Source organism: Paroedura picta, chromosome 9 (assembly GCF_049243985.1).
Source record: "Paroedura picta isolate Pp20150507F chromosome 9, Ppicta_v3.0, whole genome shotgun sequence".
Lineage (NCBI taxonomy): Eukaryota > Metazoa > Chordata > Lepidosauria > Squamata > Gekkonidae > Paroedura > Paroedura picta.
Window position 1 is genome coordinate 1,268,376 of NC_135377.1, and position 24,223 is coordinate 1,292,598.

At 53.1% G+C, this 24,223-nt stretch overlaps 1 protein-coding gene across 1 annotated transcript; it reads left to right on the forward strand.

The window, feature by feature from the left end:
- Positions 1-1,201: 1,201 nt before the first annotated feature.
- On the forward strand, positions 1,202-22,537 carry ZFTRAF1 (zinc finger TRAF-type containing 1). Its single transcript, XM_077353548.1, has 4 exons — positions 1,202-1,685; positions 10,989-11,227; positions 15,028-15,239; positions 18,135-22,537. Exons 1-4 carry the CDS (start codon positions 1,314-1,316, stop codon positions 18,524-18,526), a joined length of 1,215 nt encoding a protein of 404 aa, XP_077209663.1. The 5' UTR covers positions 1,202-1,313; the 3' UTR covers positions 18,527-22,537.
- Positions 22,538-24,223: the final 1,686 nt, after the last annotated feature.

Genomic DNA, 24,223 nt, shown 5'->3' on the forward strand with positions numbered 1-24,223 from the left:
TCTTCGGCTCTTGAGTGAGCTCGACTTTTCAGCAAGGGGAGTTCCGTTTAGCCGGAGATGCCGCCAGGGAGCAGAACCTCTGCATGCAATGCGGCCCCTCCTCCAGAAACAAAATATGTCTGCGCTTGGCCCATCTTGGTCAAGACGGCTGCTGAGTTAGCGTCATCATCGCTGCTGTTTCCTTGAGCCTGAACTTGGAGAGGTTTGTGCCCCTCCTGCCCTTGAGGCAGATGCGACAGAAGCCAAGAGGACAGGAGCTCCAGCAGTCCTGTGTTCTGTCTCGAGGGGGCTTTTGGGTTTGTGGATTCGTCCCGTGGCATCCTCAGGGGCATCTCAGGAGTTGTCCCTGATCCAGGCAGGTGCCCCTTCCCTCTCTCCTAATGCCTCCTGAGAGGGTGGCCAAAAGTCCACTTCCGGCCTTGGGGCCGGGAGGCCAGAAGGCCCTCTGAGGGGAGCAGGAGCAGCAGACGGATGGAGAAGACCCATAAGATTTCCTTAGGGATTGGGGGGTGGCCGCCTGGGGCCCCCGGGCTCCTAAGGGCTCCTAGGCAGGCGCTGGGGGAAGGCCTCCCGGCCGGGCTCCTCCTGCTCTTGGGCCCGGGGCCCTGCGGCGGCGGCTGCGGCTGCTGAAGCCCGGCCAGAACTGGGCTCAGGGACTCCCTTCCTAGGCCAGGCCGGGGCCCCTGGGGATGCCAACCTCCAGGTGGCCCCGGGAGGAGGGGGAGGGGTTGGCGAGGAGGAGGAGGAAGACGGGCCCCCCACCCCTGATGCTGCTGCTGCGAAGGTGCGCTGCCCTGGCAGACACGCGTCTGCGCCGCGGGGGACGACTGAACGTCGGAATCTATCGAGACATGGGGGGGAGAGGAGAAGGGGAGGCGGGGCTCCGCGTGACGTCACTGGCCCCTCCCCTGACGCGCGCGAGGGAGGCGGGGGCCGGCGCCGGCGCCGCGATTCGCCTTTTGTGCTGCCCAGGCGGCTCCTCCTTCGGCGGGCGGCGATTGGCCGAGCGGGGCGGGTCCGGAGGGGGCCGGCTGTCCGTCCGGGGCGCGCGCTCCTGAGTGGACGAGGCGGCCGTCCGTCCGCGCGTGGCCGAGGCGCGCGGCGCCATTGGCGGGCGGGGCGCTGAGGCGACAGAGGGCCCGGGCGCGGATTGGCCGGGGCGGCGGGGGGCGGGCCCGGGGGCGGGCCGGTCGGCCGGCTGGCTGGCGCCGGCGGAGTCGGGGAAGGAGCGGCGGCCAAACAAAGATGGCGGCGCCTGAGGCGGCCGGGCCGGGCCTGGGGGCGGCCGGGTGACGGAGCCCGCCTCGCGCAGCATGTCGGGGCCGGACGAGCGGGAGCCCGGCGGGGGCGGCGTGGCGGCGGCCGGCGTGGTGGCCGCGGGCGCCGGGGTCGCGCTGGCGCTGGGGGAGGCGGCGGGGCCGGGCCCGGGGGGCGCGGAGGAGCCGGGGCCGCCGCTCGGGGCTGGCGGGGCGGGAGGGGGCGGCGGCGGCGGCGGCGGAGGGGCGCGGCAGGGGCAGCCCGAGCCCGGCGCCGACAGGGACGCGGACGCGCCGCCCAAGAAGCGCCTCAAGCTGCCGGGCGGGGCCGAGGGGGGCGGCGGCGGCGGTGTCAAGCTGGAGGAGCGGCTCTACTCGGTGCTCTGCTGCACCGTCTGCCTCGACCTGCCCAAGGCCTCCGTCTACCAGGTGCGACCACGGGGAGGGGGGGGAGGGGAGAGGGGGAGGGGAGAGGGGGAGGGCCTCTGGCTCGCCTTAAAAGGAGCGTCCCCTGGGGTGGGGTGGGGTGGGGGGGCTCTCTTCACCCGCAGAGCCCCCATATGGGCGGCCTGTAGGGCTGGGGCGGATTGAAGGTGCAGCCTTCAGCGTGGGGTGGGCGCACACGGCTCAGTCGTTTTGATGGAATTCATTTGTTCCCCGCCCTCCTCCCCAGCCAAAGCGGCTTTCACCCCCCCCCCAATCTCCATCCTCACAAGAGGCCAAGTAGGTGACTGGGCCAAGGTCACCCCGCCTCCTTCCATGGCAGAGAGAGGATTCGAATCTGGGCCTTCCGAATCCCATTCCGACACTCTTCAGCTCTAGAACAGGGGTAGTCAAACTGCGGCCCTCCAGATGTCCATGGACTACAATTCCCAGGAGCCCCTGCCAGCGAATGCTGGCAGGGGCTCCTGGGAATTGTAGTCCATGGACATCTGGAGGGCCGCAGTTTGACTACCCCTGCTCTAGAAAGTATAAAAGAAGGGGAGTCACTGTGGAGGGTGGGTTGAATTCTGTTGCGGGGCTGGAGGAGTCCCTGGAGCACAGGGGTGGTTCCAGGAACTGGGAAATGCGTGTATTCCCACCCCTTTGCAAAACATAGTAGCTTCCATCTCTTTCTGTCTCACTTCATCTGAGGATTCCATCAGGGGTAGAACTAGAATCTGACCTTGGTTTCATGTCTGTGTGTAGTAAAATGGAGTCCAGGAACACTGAGAGACCAACAAGAATTTCAGGGTGTGACTCTCAAAAGCTGATGCTCTGAAATTCTTGTTGGTTTCTCAGGTGTGCCTGGATATGAGTCCTTTTTCTGTGGGCATCCTGCTGCCTGTCCCAGTTACCCATCAGTCCTTGTTGCTGGCAGGCCAAGTTATCCATTTCACCAGCTCTGGTCCTGGCCTGACTCCTCTCAGGCTGCTGTGAATATACCCTGTCATCATCATCCCCCAAATGTTGCTAATATTTTGTTCTGAGTTTCTTGGAGGGGAGGCAGTGCAAAAATAAGTGAATAATAAATTACTGAATGGCACCTTTAATGTTTTCTCTGAGGACTTTTGCATGGTCTCTGCACTCTACATCTGCCTTCTTTGTAGTAGGGTTTCCAGTCTCTTCCCCCTTCTCCATTTGCTGTTCCCAGTTGCCACTGGTTCTGCATTCCCACTTGCTGCTCCATACATGAGGAGCTGAGGACTCAGAAGGGAGGAAGAGTATTTTGTGTGTCTGCCCTCATCCCCAGTTCAGCCTGTCCCCTCTTTTGGTCCCCTGCCTTAATCACCCAGTTTCGTACCCGACTCGCTGTTTTGTTCCCCTTATCCAGTTGCCTGGCTCTCTCCTCTCTGCCACCTGCCCAGGCCTCCCTTCCCCCAGCCAATTGTCTACCTTTTATTCTCTATCCTTCTCATTTTCCTGCAGCATCTTGGGTTGCTAGGCAACCCTAAGATGTCATTGTTTACTTTGGGTAGGGGTTTAAACCCCCCCTCCATTTTTCTAGTTTCCATACTCTCTGCAAACCTTGTAGGTTAACCTGGGATTTTAGGAGCATGCCAGTTGCAGATTTGGGGGCCGTCTGTCACCATTAGATATGATGATTGCCTTGGTTGTTTACAGTGTCTGTTTGCAGAAGTGCTGGCTAGAAGCTTGGCAGTTGTCACAGGGCATGCAGGGCATTAGGAAGCCGTGGAGGGGTATTGGAAGCGGGGAGTGGGGAAAGGCACAGCCTCAGAGGGCCTGATCTGTCATCACTTTTGACTCTCTCCCAAATGTTCGACTTGCCAGTCTTCTCCCTGCCTGGGCTGTAGAGCTCTTACCTTTTCCCTGGTGAATGCTGACAGCGTCTTTCTTCTCTTCTTTCCATCTCACCTATAAAGCTCTGGGCTCCAAGTGAGGTCAAGCACCCCAAGTTCCCTGGCTCTCCCTTGAATTCAAATTTACCTGTATTGGTTTTAAATGGGTGCGGAGCTCATATTCGGATGGGAGATGAACCAAGAGGTTCTGTCTGGTAGAAGCCATCCCTGCTTTCCCCCTAGCTTTTCACTTGTCTCCCTGCTCAGAGAGGTATTACGTGTGGGCAGTTGGCTCCTAGGTGCTCAGGTGGGCAGTGACATCTTGGCAGCCCTGAAACTTATAAAACAAACATTTTAGACAAGTAACCCTGGCTGGCTGGCTGGCTGGGGCTTGCGTTTGAAACAATGAGATGATATTAGAATGCTTGAGAGGGGGCCTGCCTGCCTGCCTGCCTGCCTTCTCTGCCTGCCCCTGCTGATGCCAGTCGGGAACAGAGAAGGGTGCTCTGGCATTCAGTGCTAGTTGTCTGGATGTTTTGCTCCTTGCCGCCTGAGAGGAGCTGTCTGTCTTCTTTGTCTGGTGGGCCTCTGTATGGATCGAGGCGCGTTGCTGGTGGTCTTTGTTTCCAGGGCTCTGCGGTTTGCCTCTGTTCTGGCAGGGGCCTGAGGTCTCCAGCCAGTGTGGAGGGGCATCCTGCCAAGGAGCTCTTCTGCAGGTTGCTCTCTTGAGCAGCATCTAGTTCTGTACTTGAGGCAAATGTTTTTAGGATGGACCAGCCACAGAGGACTCCTAAGAGGAGCAGAGCAAACAAACCAGAAGCCAGCAATCAAATGGACTTTTGTCCAGTTGTGCCTTGAATGACAGCGGCATTCACTGCATGAAAACAGCCTTCTCTTTCTCCCCCCCCCCCCACCTTAATTGGTGCGGAACAGGGACTTGAACTTAAAGCCAAGTATGAGCCGGAGGCAGAGAGCATGTGATGGAGGCATGTGACTTGCCTTCGTTAAGTCCCAAAATGCAAAGGTCATTGCCTTGGTGATGCTGCACTTTGGTGATTGCACCCTAATAATATCTGCAGAGGGTTTTGTGCCTCACTGTAGCCTAAAGAGGTGCTAGAGTTGTGCTGTCCCAGGATTCCGAGCCGTGGAATTGGACGGGGGGGGGGGGCTGCTCTCGAGTTTGAGTCAAGAGAGATCAGTGTTAAATACTGGACACTCGAACGAAGGGGCAAGAGAAGCAGCACTGCGATTCTCAGGTCCCAGAGAGGGACATTCGGCACTTGCCTGTTAAAGGAAGGGTTTTGTGTTGATGCCGCAGCCTTTCCCTCAGGCCCAGGGCTCCAGAGGATGTGAGAGTTCTTCTCCACAACCACCTGTCACCTTCCTCAGGCCTCCCTGCAGCTTGACCGGCGAGCCTCGGAATGAATATTTGAAGCCTATAAAGCCAGTAGGTTCTACTCTTCATATATAACTGGAGGAGCAAGGTGTTTCAGCAGCTTGGTGCTACCGATCACCAAAGAAAGCAGAACTTGCTGTTTGTTTGTAAGCTGGTTCAAACTGGCCTATGACCACCCAAATGGCTGGGGCATTTTCTTGATTTGGCTAGCTCTTCACAGCCGCGAGAAACACGCAGCCATCTTTGTCCATTTAAAGAAGTTAAATTGAAATATATACTGTTCAGTGTCTGTTTAGGATTTCTTCCTGTACTGAAGGTCTGCAACTCTAAATATATATAACCAACAGCGACCAAAGGGCCTCTGCTCCCCACCCCCCCTAAGAACACCACCTATACACTCTGGACCTGTTTGTATGTTGCAACGTTGTATTGTTTATTGGTTATACAATTATAATGTTATATGTTTACAATTATCAGTTATTATTGCACGGTTATTCAAATGTTTTATAGACTGTTCCATGTATTATTCTTATGTTATTATGTAAACCGCCGTGAGCCCCCAGGGAGGGCAGTATATAAATATAATAAATAATAAAATAATACATCCTGCGGTTTGATCCAAGGGATGGCAACCCCACATATAAACGGCACTCCAATTCCATTTTGGCCTCACGGCAGTGGCTCAAAGGAAGTCACAGGCCACTAGTTTGCCACTTGCAAGAGCAACCGGTCCTCAGACTGGGGATGAGTGCCGACCACAGGAGGACACCGGAATGCAGACCCCCAGCAAGAAGACACGCAGCACAGCACTTGAGCAGCAAGATGCCACACTGACCACATCCACGTTCCTCAATACCAGCCTTCCTGCCACCAGACCCAGCACTTATAGCTTCAGAGGCAGCCGTAGAGGAGAACAGCCTCGCTTGAGTCCAGGAGCACCTTAGAGGCGAACAAGATTTTTTGGGGGGAGGGGGGATGAGCTTTCAAGAGTCAAAGCTTCCATCATCAGATCTGACTCTCAAAAGCTCATAACCCAAAATCTTCTCATCCCTGAGGTGCTGCTGGACTTGAACCAAACATTTTATTTATTTATTTTATTGTAATTGTAAACATATCAGAGCCTCTTGTGGCGCAGAGTGATAAGGCAGCCGTCTGAAAGCTTTGCCCATGAGGCTGGGAGTTCAATCCCAGCAGCCGGCTCAAGGTTGACTCAGCCTTCCATCCTTCCGAGGTCGGTAAAATGAGTCCCCAGCTTGCTGCTGGGGGGTAAACGGTAATGACTGGGGAAGGCACTGGCAAACCACCCCGTATTGAGTCTGCCATGAAAACGCTGGAGGGCGTCACCCCAAGGGTCAGACATGACTCGGTGCTTGCACAGGGGATACCTTTACCTTTAATTGTAAACATATAACAGTATAGTAGAATAAGCAATAAACAATACAACAGTGCAACAATACAAACAGGTCCAGAGTATGTGGGTGGTGTTCTGAGGGGTGTGTGCGGGGGAGCAGGGGCCCTTTGGTCGCTGTTGGTTATGTCTGGTCTCAACCAGATGTCTCAGCCAAAGGTATAAGATAACGTTAGACTCCTAACCAGCCTTGACCGACTCTTGAAGGAACTGCTTGGTTTGCTCAGGCCGAAGACGGGCGGGAGGAGTCAGGAGGCGTCACCACTGTGGCCTGCCACACTCCTCCAGATCCTGCCGCAGAGAGGCGGCTTGTCTTTGGGAGGCTGTATTCTTTTGTGGTGGCCTTCAGGTCTCCCTAGCTGGCAACAGGGAGAACTGGATTTGTTCTCCATTGTCTCTGTTGGGCAGACACGCTCTTGCATGGAGGCTCTTTGTCTGTCTTGGAACTAGGAAAGAATCATTGTGGGTCAGAGCTAGTTAAGCAGATGGTCTAGTAACTTAGCGGGCCCTGGGCCAGAATGCAGCTGTTTGAATCCTTGAGTTCAAAGCTGATTCCCCCCACTCCCAGTCCTTCATGCCTACTGATGTGGAGCAAGGTGAGGAAGAAGAGCGTAATGCCGTGCAGTGACTTTCCATATGGGTTAGTGAAGCCGTCAGCTCAAAAGAGCCTGTGGCACAGGAGAAGATGACGTGTACCTTGAGAATGTAAACAGATTAATGACGGGGTGCGTTGACTGGGTCTGCCGCATCCTGAACTCCTTGGTCCTGCCAACCTCAGATTGCCTGGATTAACTGCATCCTTCTTGCCGCTAAAGTCTCCTGCCTTTGCAGTCTCCTAAATTCATTATTCGCAAGATCTCGCTTGGGTTTTATGGTGGTTGGGATGCTTCTGGGTTGCTGTTTCTTCTCCCATCCGTCAGTCTGTGTCCGTTGACCACTGCTGTGGTTTGTGCCCTGCTTTGTTCAGTAGAGTGCCCTTTTCACAGCATCCAGTTGAAACACTTCAGATTTGTTGGTGGCCCTTTGTGATGTAGGCAGTTCTGTCCTTGCCACTCATGTGGGGAAAGTAGCAAGCACCTTACTTGTGACTGCACAAGCAGAGTGTTTCTCACCCAGGTGTTTCTTTTCCACGGTGCAACAGAGCAATCTGGCTGTGTTGTTGGGAGTCTAGGATTGCCAAGGGAGGGAGGGAGGGGTTGAGGTGCCAGTTCATTCATCGAGGATAGCTTGGAGCACCTTCCCTTGGGGAAGGCTGAAGAGTAGCCCTTCTCTGTTGAGAAAAGAGGCCTCTAAGGGGGGACATGATGCCTGGGGTGGAGAAAGTTGACAAAGATAAGTTTTTCCTCCCTCTCCTGAAAGACTAGGACTCGTGGGCATCCAGTGGAGCTGATGGGCAGGAGGAGGTTCAGGAAGGAAGGACAAAAGGAAATGGCACCATACAGAGAAAGTGATTAAAGTGTGCAGTTTGCTGCAAGACGATGTAGTGATGGCCATACGAATAAACTGCTTTATAAGGGGAGGGGGTGAGATAGATTCATGAAGGATGTCTATTAGTGGGTACTGACCTTGGTGACTGAGGGGAATCTCCATGTTCAGAGACACTAATCCTCTGACTCTCAGTCCCAAGAGGCAACCTCAGGGGGAAGCCTTGGCCTCTTTGCCCTGTTTTTGGTGCTCCAGAAGGGCTGGCTGGCCACTCTGTGGGGCATGATACTAGACCAGATGGACCCTCACTGGTCTGATCCAAAAGGGCTCCTCTTATGCTGTTATCAGGGGAAGGCCTCAGCCTGTCCGCCCTCCAGAGGAACTGGTTGGCCACGATGTGAGACAAGATGCTGGACTAGATGGGCCATTGGTCTCATCCAGCAGGGCTCTTCTTGTGTTCTTAAGGAGCAGTTCACATGGTCATCTCAGTGTAGCATGGGTTGCTGTGGCCTCTCTCAGACTTCTTGTGTGTGGGCTGAGAGGAGGTATCTATACTTCTTAGAAAATAGAAGCAATTATCCTTAGAGATGGATTAGATGGAGCCCAGGTGACTGGCCCAAGGTCATCCAGGCCAGGGAACCTCATGTCAGCAGGTGGGCTTCCCTAGTCCCAGTGCTCTAACCACTGCCCCCCGCTGGCTGCCTTGGGGTGGTGCCGGGGAGGTTCCATTTCCCCATGTGGCCTGTTGCCGGGGTCTTGTTTCTCTCTCACACCCAGTTTGGCGTACTTGTCTGGCCCGGAAAGAGGCTGCTAAGGGAGGCAGCGCAAAGTCAACCTCTGGCCCTTTCCGTGGATGTCAGATGGCTTCAGCTAAAACTTGCCCCATCATCCCTTGCAACGTCTCTCTTGTTGATGTTACTGCACACCAGAAGTTGTTTCTGGATTGCTGCCAGGAGAGGGAAATTGCATCTAGGCAGGTGTGTTTTGGTAGTTTAAATGAGAACACAAAGAACCAGCCCCTTTGTTTCCCAGACCTCCTGCTTTCCATCCTGCAAACTGGTGGAGGTTAGATGGGTTCGGCTCTCCCACGCAGCACACAAACCTGCCTCTTCCTGGAGTGCAGTCCTGCCTTCTTAGCTCGGCTTCCTTTGGCCTGCCTGGTCCTGCTGTTGACCTGCTCTTGCATAAAGGCGAGGAGGCGGAGGAGTGCTGCCTGCCTGTTGGCAGAGATGCCCTGTGCTGTAGCCATTTGTCCCCTATCTCTGGAATCGAACCCGAGGCAAATAGCTGAACGCTGGGATAATATTCCTTGCTTCTTGAGTGTTTGTTGACTGCCTAGTACTGCCTTGCTCATTTTGTTTCAGTTTTGCTCAAGTACAATACTTTATTCAGTGGGCTATCTGTTCCCCCAGATTCAAGTGCCTCTAGTTAAAAATTGGTAAGAGAAGAGGGGCCTTTGGCTTGAATATGTCCATAACTGACTCCACCCCGGCACTCTTTCTGTATTAAGGCCCCCCAGCTGTATAACTTGGGTCAAGATGGTGGTCCATCAGTGAAGATTCACACCAGTGGGGCTTTTGCCATTTTAATCTGTGTAGCCAAACACGTTGCCCTGACCTGGATAACCTGAGTGGGGTTAGTACTTGGTATGTTGCAGCAAAAGAAGAAGGGGACGACAGAGAACGAGGTGGCTGGGTGGAGTCACTGAAGCAGTCACTGCAAGCTGAAATGGACTCAGGAGAATGGTAGAGGACAGGAAGGCCTGGAGGATCATTGTCCATGGGGTTGCAAAGGTCGGACACGACTTTGCAACCAACAACAATAACAGTGTGGCAGCAAATGTCACCCACAAGGAAATCCTGGAGCGCAAAAAGCCAGATAGATCACTGGAAGGTGAAATCACGAAACTCCGGCTCCCTTATTTTGGCCATATCATGTGATCCAACTCAGTGGAGAGAACAATTATGCTAGGCCTGGTCAGTAGTAAAAAGAAATCGGGTCAACAAAGAACTTGGTGGTTAGATACAATCAAAATGGACACTGGCCAGAGCATTGTAGAGCTGAAAGAAGCAGTGCAAGATTGAAAAATGCAGGGACAGTTGACTCATAGGCTCCCAAGAGTCATCCGGGGAGACCCCCAAAGAAGTCCAGGGTCGCTGTGCAGAGGCAGGCAATGGCTGACCACTACCGAACATCTCTTGCTTGGCCTGGATGCCCCAGGCTAGCCCAGGCTCATCAGTTCTTGGAAGCTAAGCAGGGTCAGCATGCAGAGGCAGGCAGTGGCAAACCACCCCTGAGGCCTTGAAAACCCTGCAGGGTCGTCATAAGTCAGCTGCAACTTGACACCCCACCACCACCCAAACAGATGAGGCTGCAGGGAGCGTCTGTGCTGCCTTCATGCAGCTGGAGGGAGTGACTGACTACTCTAGGGCTCCCCTCATCTCCCCTGGGTGTCTCTTTACGGGCAGGAGGGTCTTTGAAAATAGCGTTTCATGGGAGCATGGCCGGTGTGAATGAGAGAGGAGAACATTCTTGAGATGAGAGACTGAAGTGACCAGGCCATGCGGAAGTTGGAGGAAAGGTGGTCATCCCTTAAAGAGTTTCAGGTTTGGGTTGTTGCTGCTCTGGATTAGATGCATCTCATAGTATTCCCAACTATGTGCTCAGGGATTTTAATTAAATTGTGCCTGGTGAGGCTTGAAAGCGAGGATTGCATTGGTTGCTGTTGGGCCGCAGATGTTCTTGGTCATTGTGCAGCAAAATAACTCTTGGATCTTTTACTCTTAAAATGGGCTGAGAACAAGACTTGATCGTTCAGAGTCTGAAACGGAATTTTCTTTAGGCTCCCGCATTGGGGCAGTTCAGCTCTTGACCCTTTTGCATTTGCAAAGATTGAAGCAAAGGCCATGATGGCTCACGAAGGGTAGACAGCTGTCTTGTAGGTAGCTTGCCTCTTGCCAAAAATGGCAGCTCTTGTCTTTCTGGGCAACGCTGTATAATTTGTTCATGAATAGGTGAACAAGCCATGAATTCAATAAAGGGCTTTGTGGAGCAAAGAGAGTTTTGAAATGTCAAGATCTCAATCAGTGCCTTGATAGGAAATGTCCTGTCAGCAGCTCTGCACTTTCCAAGGAAGCGTGGGACTAGAAATATAAATATAGTTGGCTGTCAGGAATTCAGACCTGTGTCCCTCTTTAAAAATCCTCATTCCCCTTTTCCTGCAGTGCACCAATGGCCACTTGATGTGTGCCGGGTGTTTCATCCACTTGCTGGCCGATGCCCGTCTGAAGGAGGAGCAAGCTACCTGTCCCAATTGTCGCTGTGAGATCAGCAAGAGCCTGTGCTGCCGAAACCTGGCGGTGGAAAAAGCGGTGAGCGAGCTGCCCTCCGAGTGTGGCTTTTGTATGCGGCAGTTTCCTCGCTCGCTGCTGGAGAGGCACCAGAAAGAAGAATGCCAGGACAGGTAAGCACTCCTGCTGAGCCCCCGCTTTGGGCTCCGAGGCAGGCTTCTGGGACTTATCATCGTGCTGCCAGATTGGGCGGGGCAGGTCTGGGGAGTATTGGATGGGGGGGGGGACCTTGCTCATATACCCTGAGAGGGTCCCTTGGCGCACCCACGTACGTGAGGGTCTGGTTGCTCCAATTCACCATGTCTGTTTAATCTACCCTATAGCCACACTGCGTCAGTGGCTGTCCCTGCCAACAAGGTTAAAGAGGAATAGGGCCTAAGAATCATGAAGAAAAGGGGCGGTGGTGGGGGGGGGGAGATAGCAATGGAGAACCAGCTTTTCCCATCATGAGCCACCTATTCCCCCAAAGGGGGACAGTAAGTTCTTTCTAAGATACTCAACCGTGCTTTGTATGCTGTAATTGCTGTTAAAATTGATGTTAAAAGTTGTTGGCCATTACCAGACTTACCTGTACACTGTAACGTTTTCAGTAAACCACCCAGAGCTGCAAGGAGGACGGTATATAAATGCGAATAAATAAAACAACTAAATTTGCCCTGTCTAATGCAGCACCACAAACTCCCTTGCCATTAAGGGACAAACTTTGGCTGTGTTTGGGCTCCTGTGCTTCTCCTCTTGGGTGTGGCTTAGAGCAGGGGTAGTCAAACTGCGGCCCTCCAGATGTCCATGGACTACAATTCCCAGGAGCCCCCTGCCAGCGTTTGCTGGCAGGGGGCTCCTGGGAATTGTAGTCCATGGACATCTGGAGGGCCGCAGTGAAGCATTTTTCATTGTGGAATAAACTACAGCTTGTCATGGCATTCGGGCTGGATGAAACCAGGATTCCAACCCATCATTTAAACCTGGTTTGATGTGCTGCTTCCTAGGCAAGAAAACAAACCACAGTGGGTTTGCAGGACCCAAGCCAAGCTGTGTGCAATGAAGAGAACACAGCACACAGGCCTGTACCCTGCCAGTCTTGCTCTCGCAATGACAAACTGGTGGAAGATTACATCTGAAGAAGAAGAGTTGGTTCTTATATGCTGCTTTTCCCTACCCGAAGGAGGCTCAAAGCGGCTTACAGTCGCCTTCCCATTCCTCTCCCCACAACAGACACCCTGTGGGGTGGGTGAGGCTGAGAGTGCGCTGATATCACTGCCCGGTCAGAACAGTTTTATCAGTGCCATGGCGAGCCCAAGGTCACCCAGCTGTCTGCATGTGGGGGAGCGCAGAATCGAACCCGGCATGCCAGATTAGAAGTCCGCACTCCTAACCACTGCACCAAACTGGCTCTCCAAACCGAGCCAGAGTATACATCTGGCCTTGAGGAGTGCAGGGAACAGAGCTGACCCTGAACAACAGATTGTGGGCGTATTTATAAGGACTATGGGTTTGAAACCGACATGTGGCAAGGCCTGCTTTTAAGGCAAGTTCTCTGGGCTACCCGGCAGAGCAGGTCCGGGCTTGCCCCAGTCTGTGCGTACTGGTTGTACTTGTACCGCTTTGCCCCTTAGAGCTGGATAATTAAAGAGGAAAGGGTGTAATTTCTGTCCAAGCCTTGTTTGTAGCTCAGTTCTAGGAATGGGTTTGAAATCGGATCTGGACTCAGTATTCCAAAGACAAACATGCTATATGGGCATTATGATGCTGTGCGTTATTTTTTCTCCCAGCTTTTCTTCATTTGTCCTTAGCAGCCTTTGAGACAATGTGAGTAACCCAAGATCACACAGCAAATTATCCTGACAGGGTGGGGAATCAGAACATGGGAGTCCAGGCCTTTCCACTGTAGCACAATTGCTCTTTTCGGGAAGGCAATTTTTGAGGGGTCGATGATCTTGTCAGAAGGCAATTCTGCTATAGGAATCTTGGAATGAAAGGGTACTTCTGTGCCAGTTTAGTCAGAAGGACTTCTGAATAAATAAGGAAGGAGAACAGCCTTCCTTTCAGGAAAGGGCTTCTGAGGTGGGTGCCTTACTTGCCTAGTTATTCCCAAAAAGGTGTTTGGGGGAAGATGAAGCTTATAAAATTATCCATGAAGAAGATGGGCAGCCACGTTAGTCTATCTGTAACAGTAAGAAAGAGCAAGAGTGCGGTAGCATCTTAAAGACTAACCACATTTGACTAAGACTAACCTGCCACAAATTTTGGACTCTGGCTCTTTTTAAACATTAGGAATGGTGTGGGAAGAGTGAATAGCAAGAGTTGCCCTGTTAGAACGCAAGAAAGGGATTGATGGTAGATTCAGGAAGTAAAAAAGCTGCGTCAAGGTCCCCAGCCTTTCTGACCTTGTGGGCCCCTTTGGAATTCTGACCTTGCGTAGTGGCCATAGCCACAAAACGGTTGCTACAGCTTGCCTTCAGTTACACAGGGAAGAAAGCAGTTAAAAAATCTGCACAGCTAATCAGAAGGCCCACCTGATCACTTGCTCAAACACTGGGGAGGCCCCAGGGAAGGGTTTAGCGGGCCACACACCAGGCTACGCTGATCCGTACTTCTGTAGCTTTGAATTGACCACCGTGGTGCCCCCTGACAACTCGGAAGCCCAAGCCTGGGCACGCTGTGGCCGGCCCTGGTTTCCTAGTGTCGAGGCTGTACCAGTGCGTGCCCCTGCGCACAGCCTGTGACTAGCCAGCTGCTCTGACTGCCAGTTTGTTTGCAGGGTCAGTGGAAGATGCTCATTTTTACTTGTCAAGGTCTGTGTGACCTTGGCCTTGCGGCCCTGAAAGACCTTCTCTCCCTGCATGAACTCACATGCCAGTCGAGGGTGGTCTGCTTGGGCTTGCTAGCGGCCCCCCTCCCTGCTGTGTTGGCATAGTGTGGTGTCAGGAAGAGCCGGAGGTGCTTCGTGGCAGCTCCCATTCTGGGAGAGTGCATGCCGGAGGAGGTCGAAGGCCCTCATCTGACTCTCGTCCTGCAGAACTTGTGCGACTCAGCTGCTTCAGGAGGTGTCCATATTTAATTAGAGATGGTCTGAAGTCTTGACTCTGGTTGTTTGTTTCTGTAGTGCCAATGTGGTTGATTACAAGCCACCGAATGTGGCTTAATGTTTTATAGAAATACACTGAGCGAAGCGGACCTTTGACGTGATCTGGCTAGGCAGTTTCTGGGGCCTCTTGAGTGTGTTCCTTAATTGCTTCTGGCGTGGGCTGAATGCTGGTTTTAATCTGAGGTTCTCTGTGGGCAGAGCAAAGGGATCGCTGCTTCCAGGCCTCCCCAGACCATTGCATGATTGTGTGACGGTCACACTCCTGTGCTACAGGTGCTTTGTGGGAACAGACTTGGATTGCCAAGAGCCTGGATTTCTTGGCTCCCCTACCTCCTTGAAGCGATTGTTTGCTGGTATTCTGAAAAAGAATTTTCTAGGAATCTGTATGCAATAGTGGTATTACCGATGTGGCACGATGCCCAATATTTCCTGCATTAGACTGGCAATATCTGTGAAAGGCTTTCCCAAAAGGCTTTCCCAATATTTCCAAAACAGTAACATTACTCCTGATACTGAGTTATAACAACCGTCTCAATTTTCTGAATCAGGATTCAAATGCATTTTGGCAGCAGGGACAGGACAGACCCCCTAGTCTACCCCTCGCTCTGCTGTTTGTCACCTATTTGGAATCTCTGGTGAGAAGTGAGTCTCCTCAGAGCATGCAGCAGAAGAGATGTGCCTTTGGAAGGAGAGAGAGGAGACCTTGTGGTTCTTGCTGACTGGCCATGAGCATTCTTGTTGTCCTGTAATTTGTTGTGTGGTGAGCTTTTGTCCTGAGGCCTCTGGGTCATGCTCATTTGAATGTTGCCTTCCTCGTTTGAACTTCAGGGTCAGTCGGTGCAAGTACAAGCGGATTGGGTGCCCTTGGCAGGGTCCTTACCATGAGCTGACTGTCCACGAGGCGGAGTGCACCCACCCGACCAAGACTGGGAACGAACTGATGGAGATTCTGGATGAGATGGACCAAACCCACAAGAAGGAGATGCAGCTGTACAACAGCATCTTCAGCCTGCTCAGCTTTGAGAAGATTGGCTATACAGGTAAATTCTGGGGACACTGCTAGCCAGTGTGCAAAAAAGAGCCGTTGACATTGTGAAGACACAAATTTGTTTTAATTCCTCCTCTCCCTTTTCCACTTTGGTGTCAGTTTTCTGCTTCTGAACTCTGTTTCTCTGATGCAACGCACAGCGACTGTCTGTCTAGGTCAGAAGAGCAACAGGGCAGCTACGCCAAGTGTCCCTCCCAAGAGACACCCCTCCCCCCATCTGCTTGAGATTTCAGGTTCCAGATTGGAGCTGGGGTAGCAGGGAAAGGGGCCTGCAGAGTAGGCGTGGGGCTCTGGGACTGGGGAGAAACGGGGCAGTGGGATGGTCCAGCTCTGGCTCTTGGCCTGGCTCTCCGGCGTTCTTCCTGTGCTGTTTTGTCCACTGGGCAGCCTTGGCATCGTGTGGAAGGAGGACAGACCTACCCTTGCAGCAGGTAAGGTGCTGTAGTCGTATTTGATGGGCTGACGGTCCAGGCCACAGACTGAGAATCCAGACCGGCACTGGCGTTTGGGACCCATGCACATTCATTACTAGTCATCTGTTTTGTATTAATGATAGACTGAAAATCTTTTCCTCCTTTTGGGAAACAACAACAACCACCATGTAGTACTCCTGGTGTAGCTCTTCATGAGTTGTTCACATGAAAGATTATGTATTCTGCAACTTTTGTAGATGTTCTGCCTCACTTGGAGTCCTCTGAGCTTGGAGTCCATAGTTTCCTTACGTGGGGTATGTTCTATCCTTGGTTTTCTTCACCTACTACAAAGTTGCAATATCTGTCTCCTCCCACACACACACACACACACACACCCCTCACGTGGAAGCAACAAAGCTCCAAGTAGTGAGGGTTGTGGAGGAAGAAGGAGAACTGCCACTAAACACAATCAAGTTGGATTACTTTTGCAGGTAAGCCTGAGGCTCCATTGGCATGACTCCTGAAGCAGGCTTGGAAATGCCTCCAGCAGAACATGTGGAAAAAGCTCTTAATGGCTCTGAGTGGCTTGAAACTGGGAGGGAGGAAAGGTAGTGGAAACCACTTTCTTTAGCAGTAAATGTTCACCTTTCCTGCAGAGAGAAGCTGCTTGGATCTGATCTCTCCCGTCCTGATCTCTGCCTTTGACCAAGTGAATGCCGGACCCTGGCGTGGTTGTGCTTGTCTTAGCTGAGTTAGCCGAGGTGCTTAGTTCTTAGAAAGCAAAGTGGTGTCTGAGTGAGCAGGAGCCCAGGAGAACGGAGCGCGGGATGAAGCGAGGCGATGAAGGCCTCCCGCAGAACACTCCTCTGCTCCGGTGGGCGCCCAGGAAAGCAACCGGACCTGGGCTGGCAGATCTGAGTGCAGCATGAAAACGGCTCTGCAGGGGGGGCGTGGGGGCACGGGGGGTCAGCCTGCACAGGTTGACGGTGGGGGCAGGGGGTGGCTTTCCGCCCATCCGGTGTTCTTGAACACCGGGGTACCTCTGCCTGTGAGAGAAGAGGGGCAGAGATCCTTCCTTCCTCTGCTCTGGACAAGAAATGGCCTCTAGCCAGAGAGGTGCTTGCGGCTTGACCCGGAGCAATCAGGAACGCTGAGTCGGGCTGGTTGTGTGGCTTGAATAACTCCATCGCCTCCTTTGTCCAGGTGTTGCTGCCGTGCCTTCCCTAATGGTCCCTTGGAAGCCGCGAAGAATGCATGTATGTGCACAGAGGTTCCCAGTCCCAGAACTTGTGCTGTGAGATTCCATGGGTCTTGTCCACCAGAGACTTTTTAAAAAGTACTGAACCAGCCATGTTGATAAGCTTGAACCAAACCAAATACCTCCTTGCACTCTGGACTCTACTGGAGAAGGGTTTTTGACAGACGGACAGTGGACTCTCCTCAAGCATTTGGGTCTAGGATTGGATAGAGCCTCAGATGGTTCCGTGTACTGTTCTTTGTCTTTATGTATCCAGTCCCAGGATTATTTGCACTCTGTGAACACAAAACAGAAACTTGAAGACTTCTTTCCCCATGCCCTGCTTCTGATTTTTGCCTTGTGGTGGTGCATAATTGTGCCTTGCTAATACACAGATCTGTATTGTTCATGCCAATAAAATAAAAATGCAGTGTTCCATGAATTGCATTGTCTGGCTTGGTTTTATGCTTCTATATTTGGGGTGTGAATTCAAAACCAACTGCCTTCCCCCCCCCCCCCCGCAATGCTGAATTATTGGGTTCCTACTTCTGGTAATGATCAAAGTGTCCCAAGAGGTCTTAAGCAGGTCCTTAAGTGGCCCCCCAACTTGGAAAGTCCTTGTAAGGCGCCTGAATGTGAGAGGTGTGATGTGGTTCTTCATGGAGGTCTTAATTTTGGTGGCCTGATAAAGAGACACAGCATAGTGCTCTCTGGTAACCACTGAGGCAACGGAGCGGGATGGAAGACAACTGGAGCGTTTTCAGCGATGAGAAACTGCCCCATCCTCCCTGCGGACAAATGAAGATGAGACAGAAATTCCCTGGAAGTGCCGTGTCCTGGACTGGTCACTTGCTTCCCCACTGCAGCCTTCTGCCTCCCTGCCTCAGATGAGGGTGTCCACCACTGCAGTGGGGTGTGTTCACTGCTGCTCCTTCCTCTCCACAAAACTTTGGCAATGATTCCACTGTGATGATGACATGCATTGACGTTTTTTTATCTCCTTTTCTCCTCTTCCCCGCTCCCTCTCCCTCCAAGAAGCCCAGTTGCTTCTGCCCTTAACTAGCTCTGAATGGCTACTCTCACCCTTGTTGTCTCCTTACGTCCTGGCAAAGAAGGCCCCACACAGTAGCTACAGGTAATGTGCGTTTTGATTTTCCCTGCTGCCCACTGCTTCAGTGCTAATGTCCGCCCCCTTTCTTCCATTCCCCCCACCCCCTTCTTCTTTGCTCTCTTGCAGAGGTTCAGTTCCGTCCTTACCGAACAGATGACTTCATCACCCGTCTCTATTACGAAACTCCAAGGTTCACGGTGCTGAACCAGACCTGGGTGCTGAAGGCCCGAGTGAACGACTCGGAGCGCAACCCCAACCTCTCGTGTAAGCGGACCCTCTCCTTCCAGCTCATCCTCAAGAGCAAGATCAACTCCCCCATGGAGTGCTCGTTCCTGCTGCTCAAGGGTCCTTACGACGACGTGAAAATCAACCCCGTGATCTATCACTTTGTCTTTACCAACGAGAACAATGAAACAGACTACGTGCCGCTCCCCATCATAGACTCCGTGGAATGTAATAAATTGCTGGCAGCCAAGAACATCAACTTACGTCTCTTTATATTCCAGATACAGAAGTAAGCGTAGCAAAGCTCGGCTCTTTCAGGAGCAACTGAGAGAGAGAGAGAGAGAGAGAAAGAAAAAGAGAAAGAAAGAGAGCACCACTGAACCAGAGTTACCTCGTATGGCTGCCTTGGCCCCTTTTGTGATTCCACAATTATTTGATTATTTTTAAAGAGGACGTTTCTGCATGCGTGGTGGTGTGCCAACGGCATTGAGCGTCCGTTGCCTTGTGTCTCCATCGAGCAGGGAACCAGCTTGACTCGGGCACCCCGGAGGCCTGAGCGTGTCAGGAGGGAAAGCTGGCAGCACTGGTTAATACACGGTGAAAGAAAAAAGGCTGCTCTTGTGTCATGCTCGTGTGTCTGATCTCCGGTAATGTAGTGTCAGCGCCGTTGGGGGTAAGACTCCTGTTGTGCCTCAGTGGGTAACATTCTGCTTTGAAAACTGCAGGGGGAACTTGGGTAGGTTTTAGGTTCCTCTTATTGGAATGAAGGCAATGTGGGATTCTTCAGGAAGACCCCGTCAGGGACCTCAGGCAAGGGGGCTGCTTCCAGCTGGGCTGCAGTGGCACATTTCAGGAGCAGTAAGTTTGCAGAGAGGGAGGAGTCTGCGCCTCAAGTGCTTTGTGGCACAAGTGAGTTCACGAGGCTTGGCTACCCGAACAATCCCCTCTCCTGGCTTTCTGTTGCTGTTGCATTGGCAACTAATGTGCAGGAGCGCATGAAAAGTCATTGAAATTATGGGAGGTTAAGAACAAGGGTTGCTGGTCTTTCCTTCTTGCCAGTCTCTTCCTCGAAAACGTTACCCCCTCATCGCCGCTTGTATTGCACTTCACAGAATGCTAGCCCAGACTCCCCCCCCCCCTCGGTATTGCCCGCTGTCACTCCCTTCTCCATCCCCTGCCTCCATCAACCAGCGTGTGACGCGACAGACTGAGGACCTCTCTAGAGCTGACCCAAATGAGTGCAGACTTCTCGGAATGCAGGGTGATAATTCTGTCTGTCTTGGGAGCTTTCCTGATTCTTTGAAAATCCTCTCCCCCCCCCCCCCCTTTGTGCAAATGCGTTAACAGGCTCTTCTAGTAATTATGCAATTTTACAATGTGATTTTATGTATGTAAAGTATATATAGCAGGTTTATGGATGGGAATTGTGGGGCCATTCACCAAATTTCAATGAGATCTACAGGGATATTTTGCTCCATGCTCTTAAAAAGTATTTTAGACTGTGGGGGAGTTGGTGGTAGATGAAGTCTATATCATGTAAGACTGCGCATTCAAAATGATTTTCTTCTCCATTCCCTCCCTCCTGCTTTTTTAAAATGGACATTTGGCAATTAATACTTTATATGGACTAACTGGATCAGGTGTGTTTCTGTACAAAAATTTGGAGAACTTGTTGTATGTGCTGCCTTGGCTGGGGCTTGTGCTGTTAATGATAAACAAAGCAGTTCTTGCCCCTCTAGCTTTCATCTCTCCCCCCCCCTTTCCCTTCCAGAGCCCCATAATCATCAGGAGTGGGCAAGAGGTGGTTTTGGCACTAGAGGAGCGATGCCCTTATGGACCAGTCCTGTATAACTTGTAACTTGTAATCCATCATGTCAGGGTGCTTCAACGGGTTTTGGACCAGGTGCTCCTGTGTGGGTGACCACAGGGCAGCACACGCTTCTGGTGGTCAGCCCCCCCTGACTGGGGGCTGGCTGCTGGTGGCGAGGAGGCCAGTGGGGCTGCCTTGGCTGGGGTGATCCCTCCGTTCTGCAGGGGACTTTCAAGCCCTTTCAGATACTTTGGGAAGTTGAGGATGCCGTTGCAGCTGATGGAAATAGGAGTGGGGTGAGGGGATCGTTCTGGGGTGTGCTTCAGAGGAGGCATTTCTTAGCCTGCTGTGACTCTCCCTTTAGAACTCAGTCCGTGTTCAGGTTCGACAGTCTAGACTTGGCAGATGATGGCGCCCACCCAGACGACCGGTCTTTTGAGTCATCGTGACTGAAGCAAGGATGCACCGTGAAGCCGGCTGCCTGTCCTTGCAGAAGGCGTGGTTGAGCTTCCCAGAGAGGTCTTAAAGTGGGCCAGGGAGGGCAGCACACCGCACAAACCGAAGAGGACAAACCGTCTCCGGCCTTAGCAGGGGCCGAGTGGTTTCCAAGAAACCGGTGCTCCAACTAGAGTTTGTTGTTTCCGTGGCGTCAGAAAGTGGCAAGCAGAGCTGACCTCTGCGTGAGGCTCTGCCAGGGAAAGGTGGGCTCGTATTTTGAACTCCGTCCTAGAGCTGACCGATTTGGCTTGCTTAAAAGAGCTGTTCCCTCCCCTTCCCTTTATAGAACAGCTGCCTCCAAATATCACCCCGTGAAGCTGGGCTGCTTGTGCACCGTTGCAGTTGCTGTAGTCTGAGAACGGTCTGAGAACGGAAGGGCCTTAACTGAAGGCCGTCTCCTCCCGGCAAAATGCCTCTTGCACCAGTTGGGGGGGGGGGAGTTCAAGAAGGGTCCCACTGGGGGGGGGGAGTGTGGCTGATTCTGAGGCCAGCTGTGGATCTGGCTCCAGAAGCAGGATGTGCCTCAGCTGTTGGCTTAGTTTCTGTGAGTGAAGATCCTGTAGAGATTTTGTCCACATTCTAAGGCTTGCACGACCAGGGCAGAAGTGCAGCTCCTTTCCCCAGAATACTGGCGGCCATCCCAGCTTCTCATGGTTGTTAGGGGGATGAGAGTGCGGGGAGCCGCCCAGCAGCGCTTTCAAGCTATAGAGCCCAGAGCTCCAGTGCTGGGCGGGAAACGTGGCGCACGGCAGCCGTGCTGTGGAGGGACTGCGCAGGTCTTTCCTCTCCTTGCAGAAACGAGGCTGTTGATGGCTCCTTCCCTCCCCAGGAGAGCCCACTGCAGAGGATGGTGGCAACCCGTCCTGGTGCCCAGCCCTGCAGCTGGTGCTTGTGCTCTCAAGTGCCCGACAGGCAGCATTTGTGGGCAGGAGGTGTGATTAAATCTTGCCCCGTTCCTCCCTCACACGTGGGCCTTTGTCCTGCCGGGCAGACCGGAGTGGGTCAGTGCTGCTAGGGCACAGTCCTGCTGTGAGGAGGGTGGTTACCTCTGCCGTAAAGTCACGTAAGGCTGCCCCGGAAGCCCCCGTCTCCAGTCGTCATTCTAGACATCTGGAACGGAACATGAGAACAGCTGTGGTCTCTTGGCCCATGCACATGGGGGGGGGGGCTGGTTCAGCGGCTCCCATGCCAGAAGAGCAGCCATCATCCCGAATTGGGTTGCCCAAGTATGACCCCCCCCCCACACCCCCTCTGCCAGCCACCATTACACTTCCCTGTTTCCATCCTTCCCCCGGGGGCTGTTTCCCCCAACTCCTCCTGGGTAGCTGAGCCTTACCTGTGTCTAGTCCTGTGCTAGGCGCCTAAAGATTGTAGCATGCTTTCTCCATGCCGGGGCCTGCTGGTGACTGGCAGACCACAAAACTCCTTACAGTATTCACTGTGGGTAATTTATTGAACTAGCGAATGTAGAATTTAAAATAATTTTAAAAAGAATCACGAAGGGTTTGTTTGCAAGATGGTATGTCCTTTGTACTAGGCCTGATTTCTCATTGTTTGTGTTCCTGTTCCTTTCTGTTGTGGAGAGGGAGGGGCTCTTGGGTGGACCCTCACCTGTGGGCGAGGGGGGAGAGCGAGGAAGACGGGAGTGGGCGGGTGAGGGGGGTCTGTCTCCTGGCCCTCTGACATCACAGGGTTGCTGCCTGCAGTGCCGCCTCCCCCCCCTGTTCCCGCAGACCGCCCAACCAGATTTGGGGCCAGGACAGCCGGGGGGCCCTCTGCCTGCTCCAGCGGCACTGCTGGGGGCCCGTCCTGAGCTCCTGCCGTTCTCTCGGGTCTTGCCACCACTTTGGGGAGCACTAAAGCATATACCTGAATGGCTTCTAACATGAGGAATGGGTTTAATGTTGTTGGGAATGATTTCCTCTGTTCCTTTCGTGGTCTGCGTTTGTTTGAAGTTTCTGTATGTAAAAGTAGTTTAAAGAAAATTGCCAAACCACTCTTGTCTCTGTGTGTGTGTGTGCGTGTACCTGACCAAGACTCCATTCCTTTCCAGAGCGCTGTCAGGTGTGAGGAATTGTGGCAAGGTGGGCATTTGGTTCTCTGCATGCACGCACGCCAGGTGGGGCAGGTGGCAAAGCCTCTGCTGCCTAAGAGCCCCTGCCGTGGCCTCCTGGGGGGCAGAAGGGCCATTGTAGAAAACGAGAGGGCCGGGGAGAGGCGTAGGTGAGGCCCCATTCCTTCCCCTGAAGCATTTTAATACTGGACAACTATTTTGAGGCCTTAAATCCCGGGAGGCACAGCGGACTGATTTCACCATCCCTTTCCTCCTGTCCAGTAGCCTGACCCTTCCTGTTGACAGTCACATGACATTCCAGCCTAGAGTTCTCAGAACCACACCCCTGCCTTCCTTCCCCCCTAAGAACCATAGCTGTGGGAGGAGGTGAGGTGTGGGGCTCCTTTGGCTGGCAGGGGAAGCCCGAGACCAGGGGGTGGGCCAGGGCAGCACTACTTTTGCTCAAGGGAGACTGTCCGTATCATTAAGCAGAAGAGCCAGAATTACAGACAAGCCTCCTCTACAATCTTCTCTTAAGGGATTCTACCCCGTTTTTCTCCCCTGTGGACATTCAGAGCAGCTCACAAAATAAATGCAATTGAAGCAACTGAAAGTAGAAGAGTTAGTTTTTAGACTCCACTTTTGACTGCCCAAAGGAGTCTCAAAGCGGCCTACCATCACCTCCCCTTCCTCTCCCCACAAACAGACACCCTGTGAGGGAGGTGGGGCTGAGAGAGCCTCGAGAGGACAGTTCTAAGAGGACAGTTCTAAGAACTGACTGGCCCAAGGTCACCCATCTGGAGTGCCATCCTCCGGGAGTGGTCCTGGATCCACAGGCTGTGAGCTGGGGCTAAGAGCCCTTTGGCTTTCACCCAAGGCAGTGCTGGCCTCAAAGCATTGCCTTGGAGAAGAACCTGGTTCTCCCCACAGAGGCGGCTCACTGGAAGCGCCAACGGGAAGCTCTGTCGGAGGGGCTGCTGGTTCAAAGGGGCTTCTCAAGAAAGTGAAGGTGGCCTGGGAGGGTCTGTTTTCCAAGGGGACTGGGGCAGTGCAGGCATTGTTCCTCCCACCCATGGCAGCCCTGCAAGGTTGGTTGGGGTGAGAGAAACTGGCCGTCGAACTTCAGGGCTGAGTGGGAGTGGGCCCTTAAGCCACCTGCTGAGCATGGCTGCCTGACAAGGGGTTCTCCCACTTCCTCGGATGACCTGAAAGCCCTTCCCTACTGCTTATGAGCATGCGCAGCTGCCTTCCACTGAATCGGAGCCCCTGCTCCATCAAGCTTTACTCAGACTGGCTGCCGCTCTCCAGGGTCTCGGGCTGGGAACGTGACCCCCCCCTTATTGTGCATGGCCCTGTGGCGTGGAGGGACCGGGGATTGAACGTGGGACACCCACCCTCTGAATGCCAAGCAGATCCTCGACCTTTGCTAGGAGGGCGGGTGCCATCTGGTTCCTTTTTACCATTGCATACTCCTTCCCCAGGCGGGCGGCCATCTCAGTCTGAAGCAGCAGAGCAAGGTCTGAGTCCGGGGGCACCTTGAAGACCCTCAAAGTTTGATTCTGGGTATAAACTTCCTTGTGCCTGGACCCTTCCTCAGGGAGGCTGAACAGGATTTCTGTTTCAGGGTGT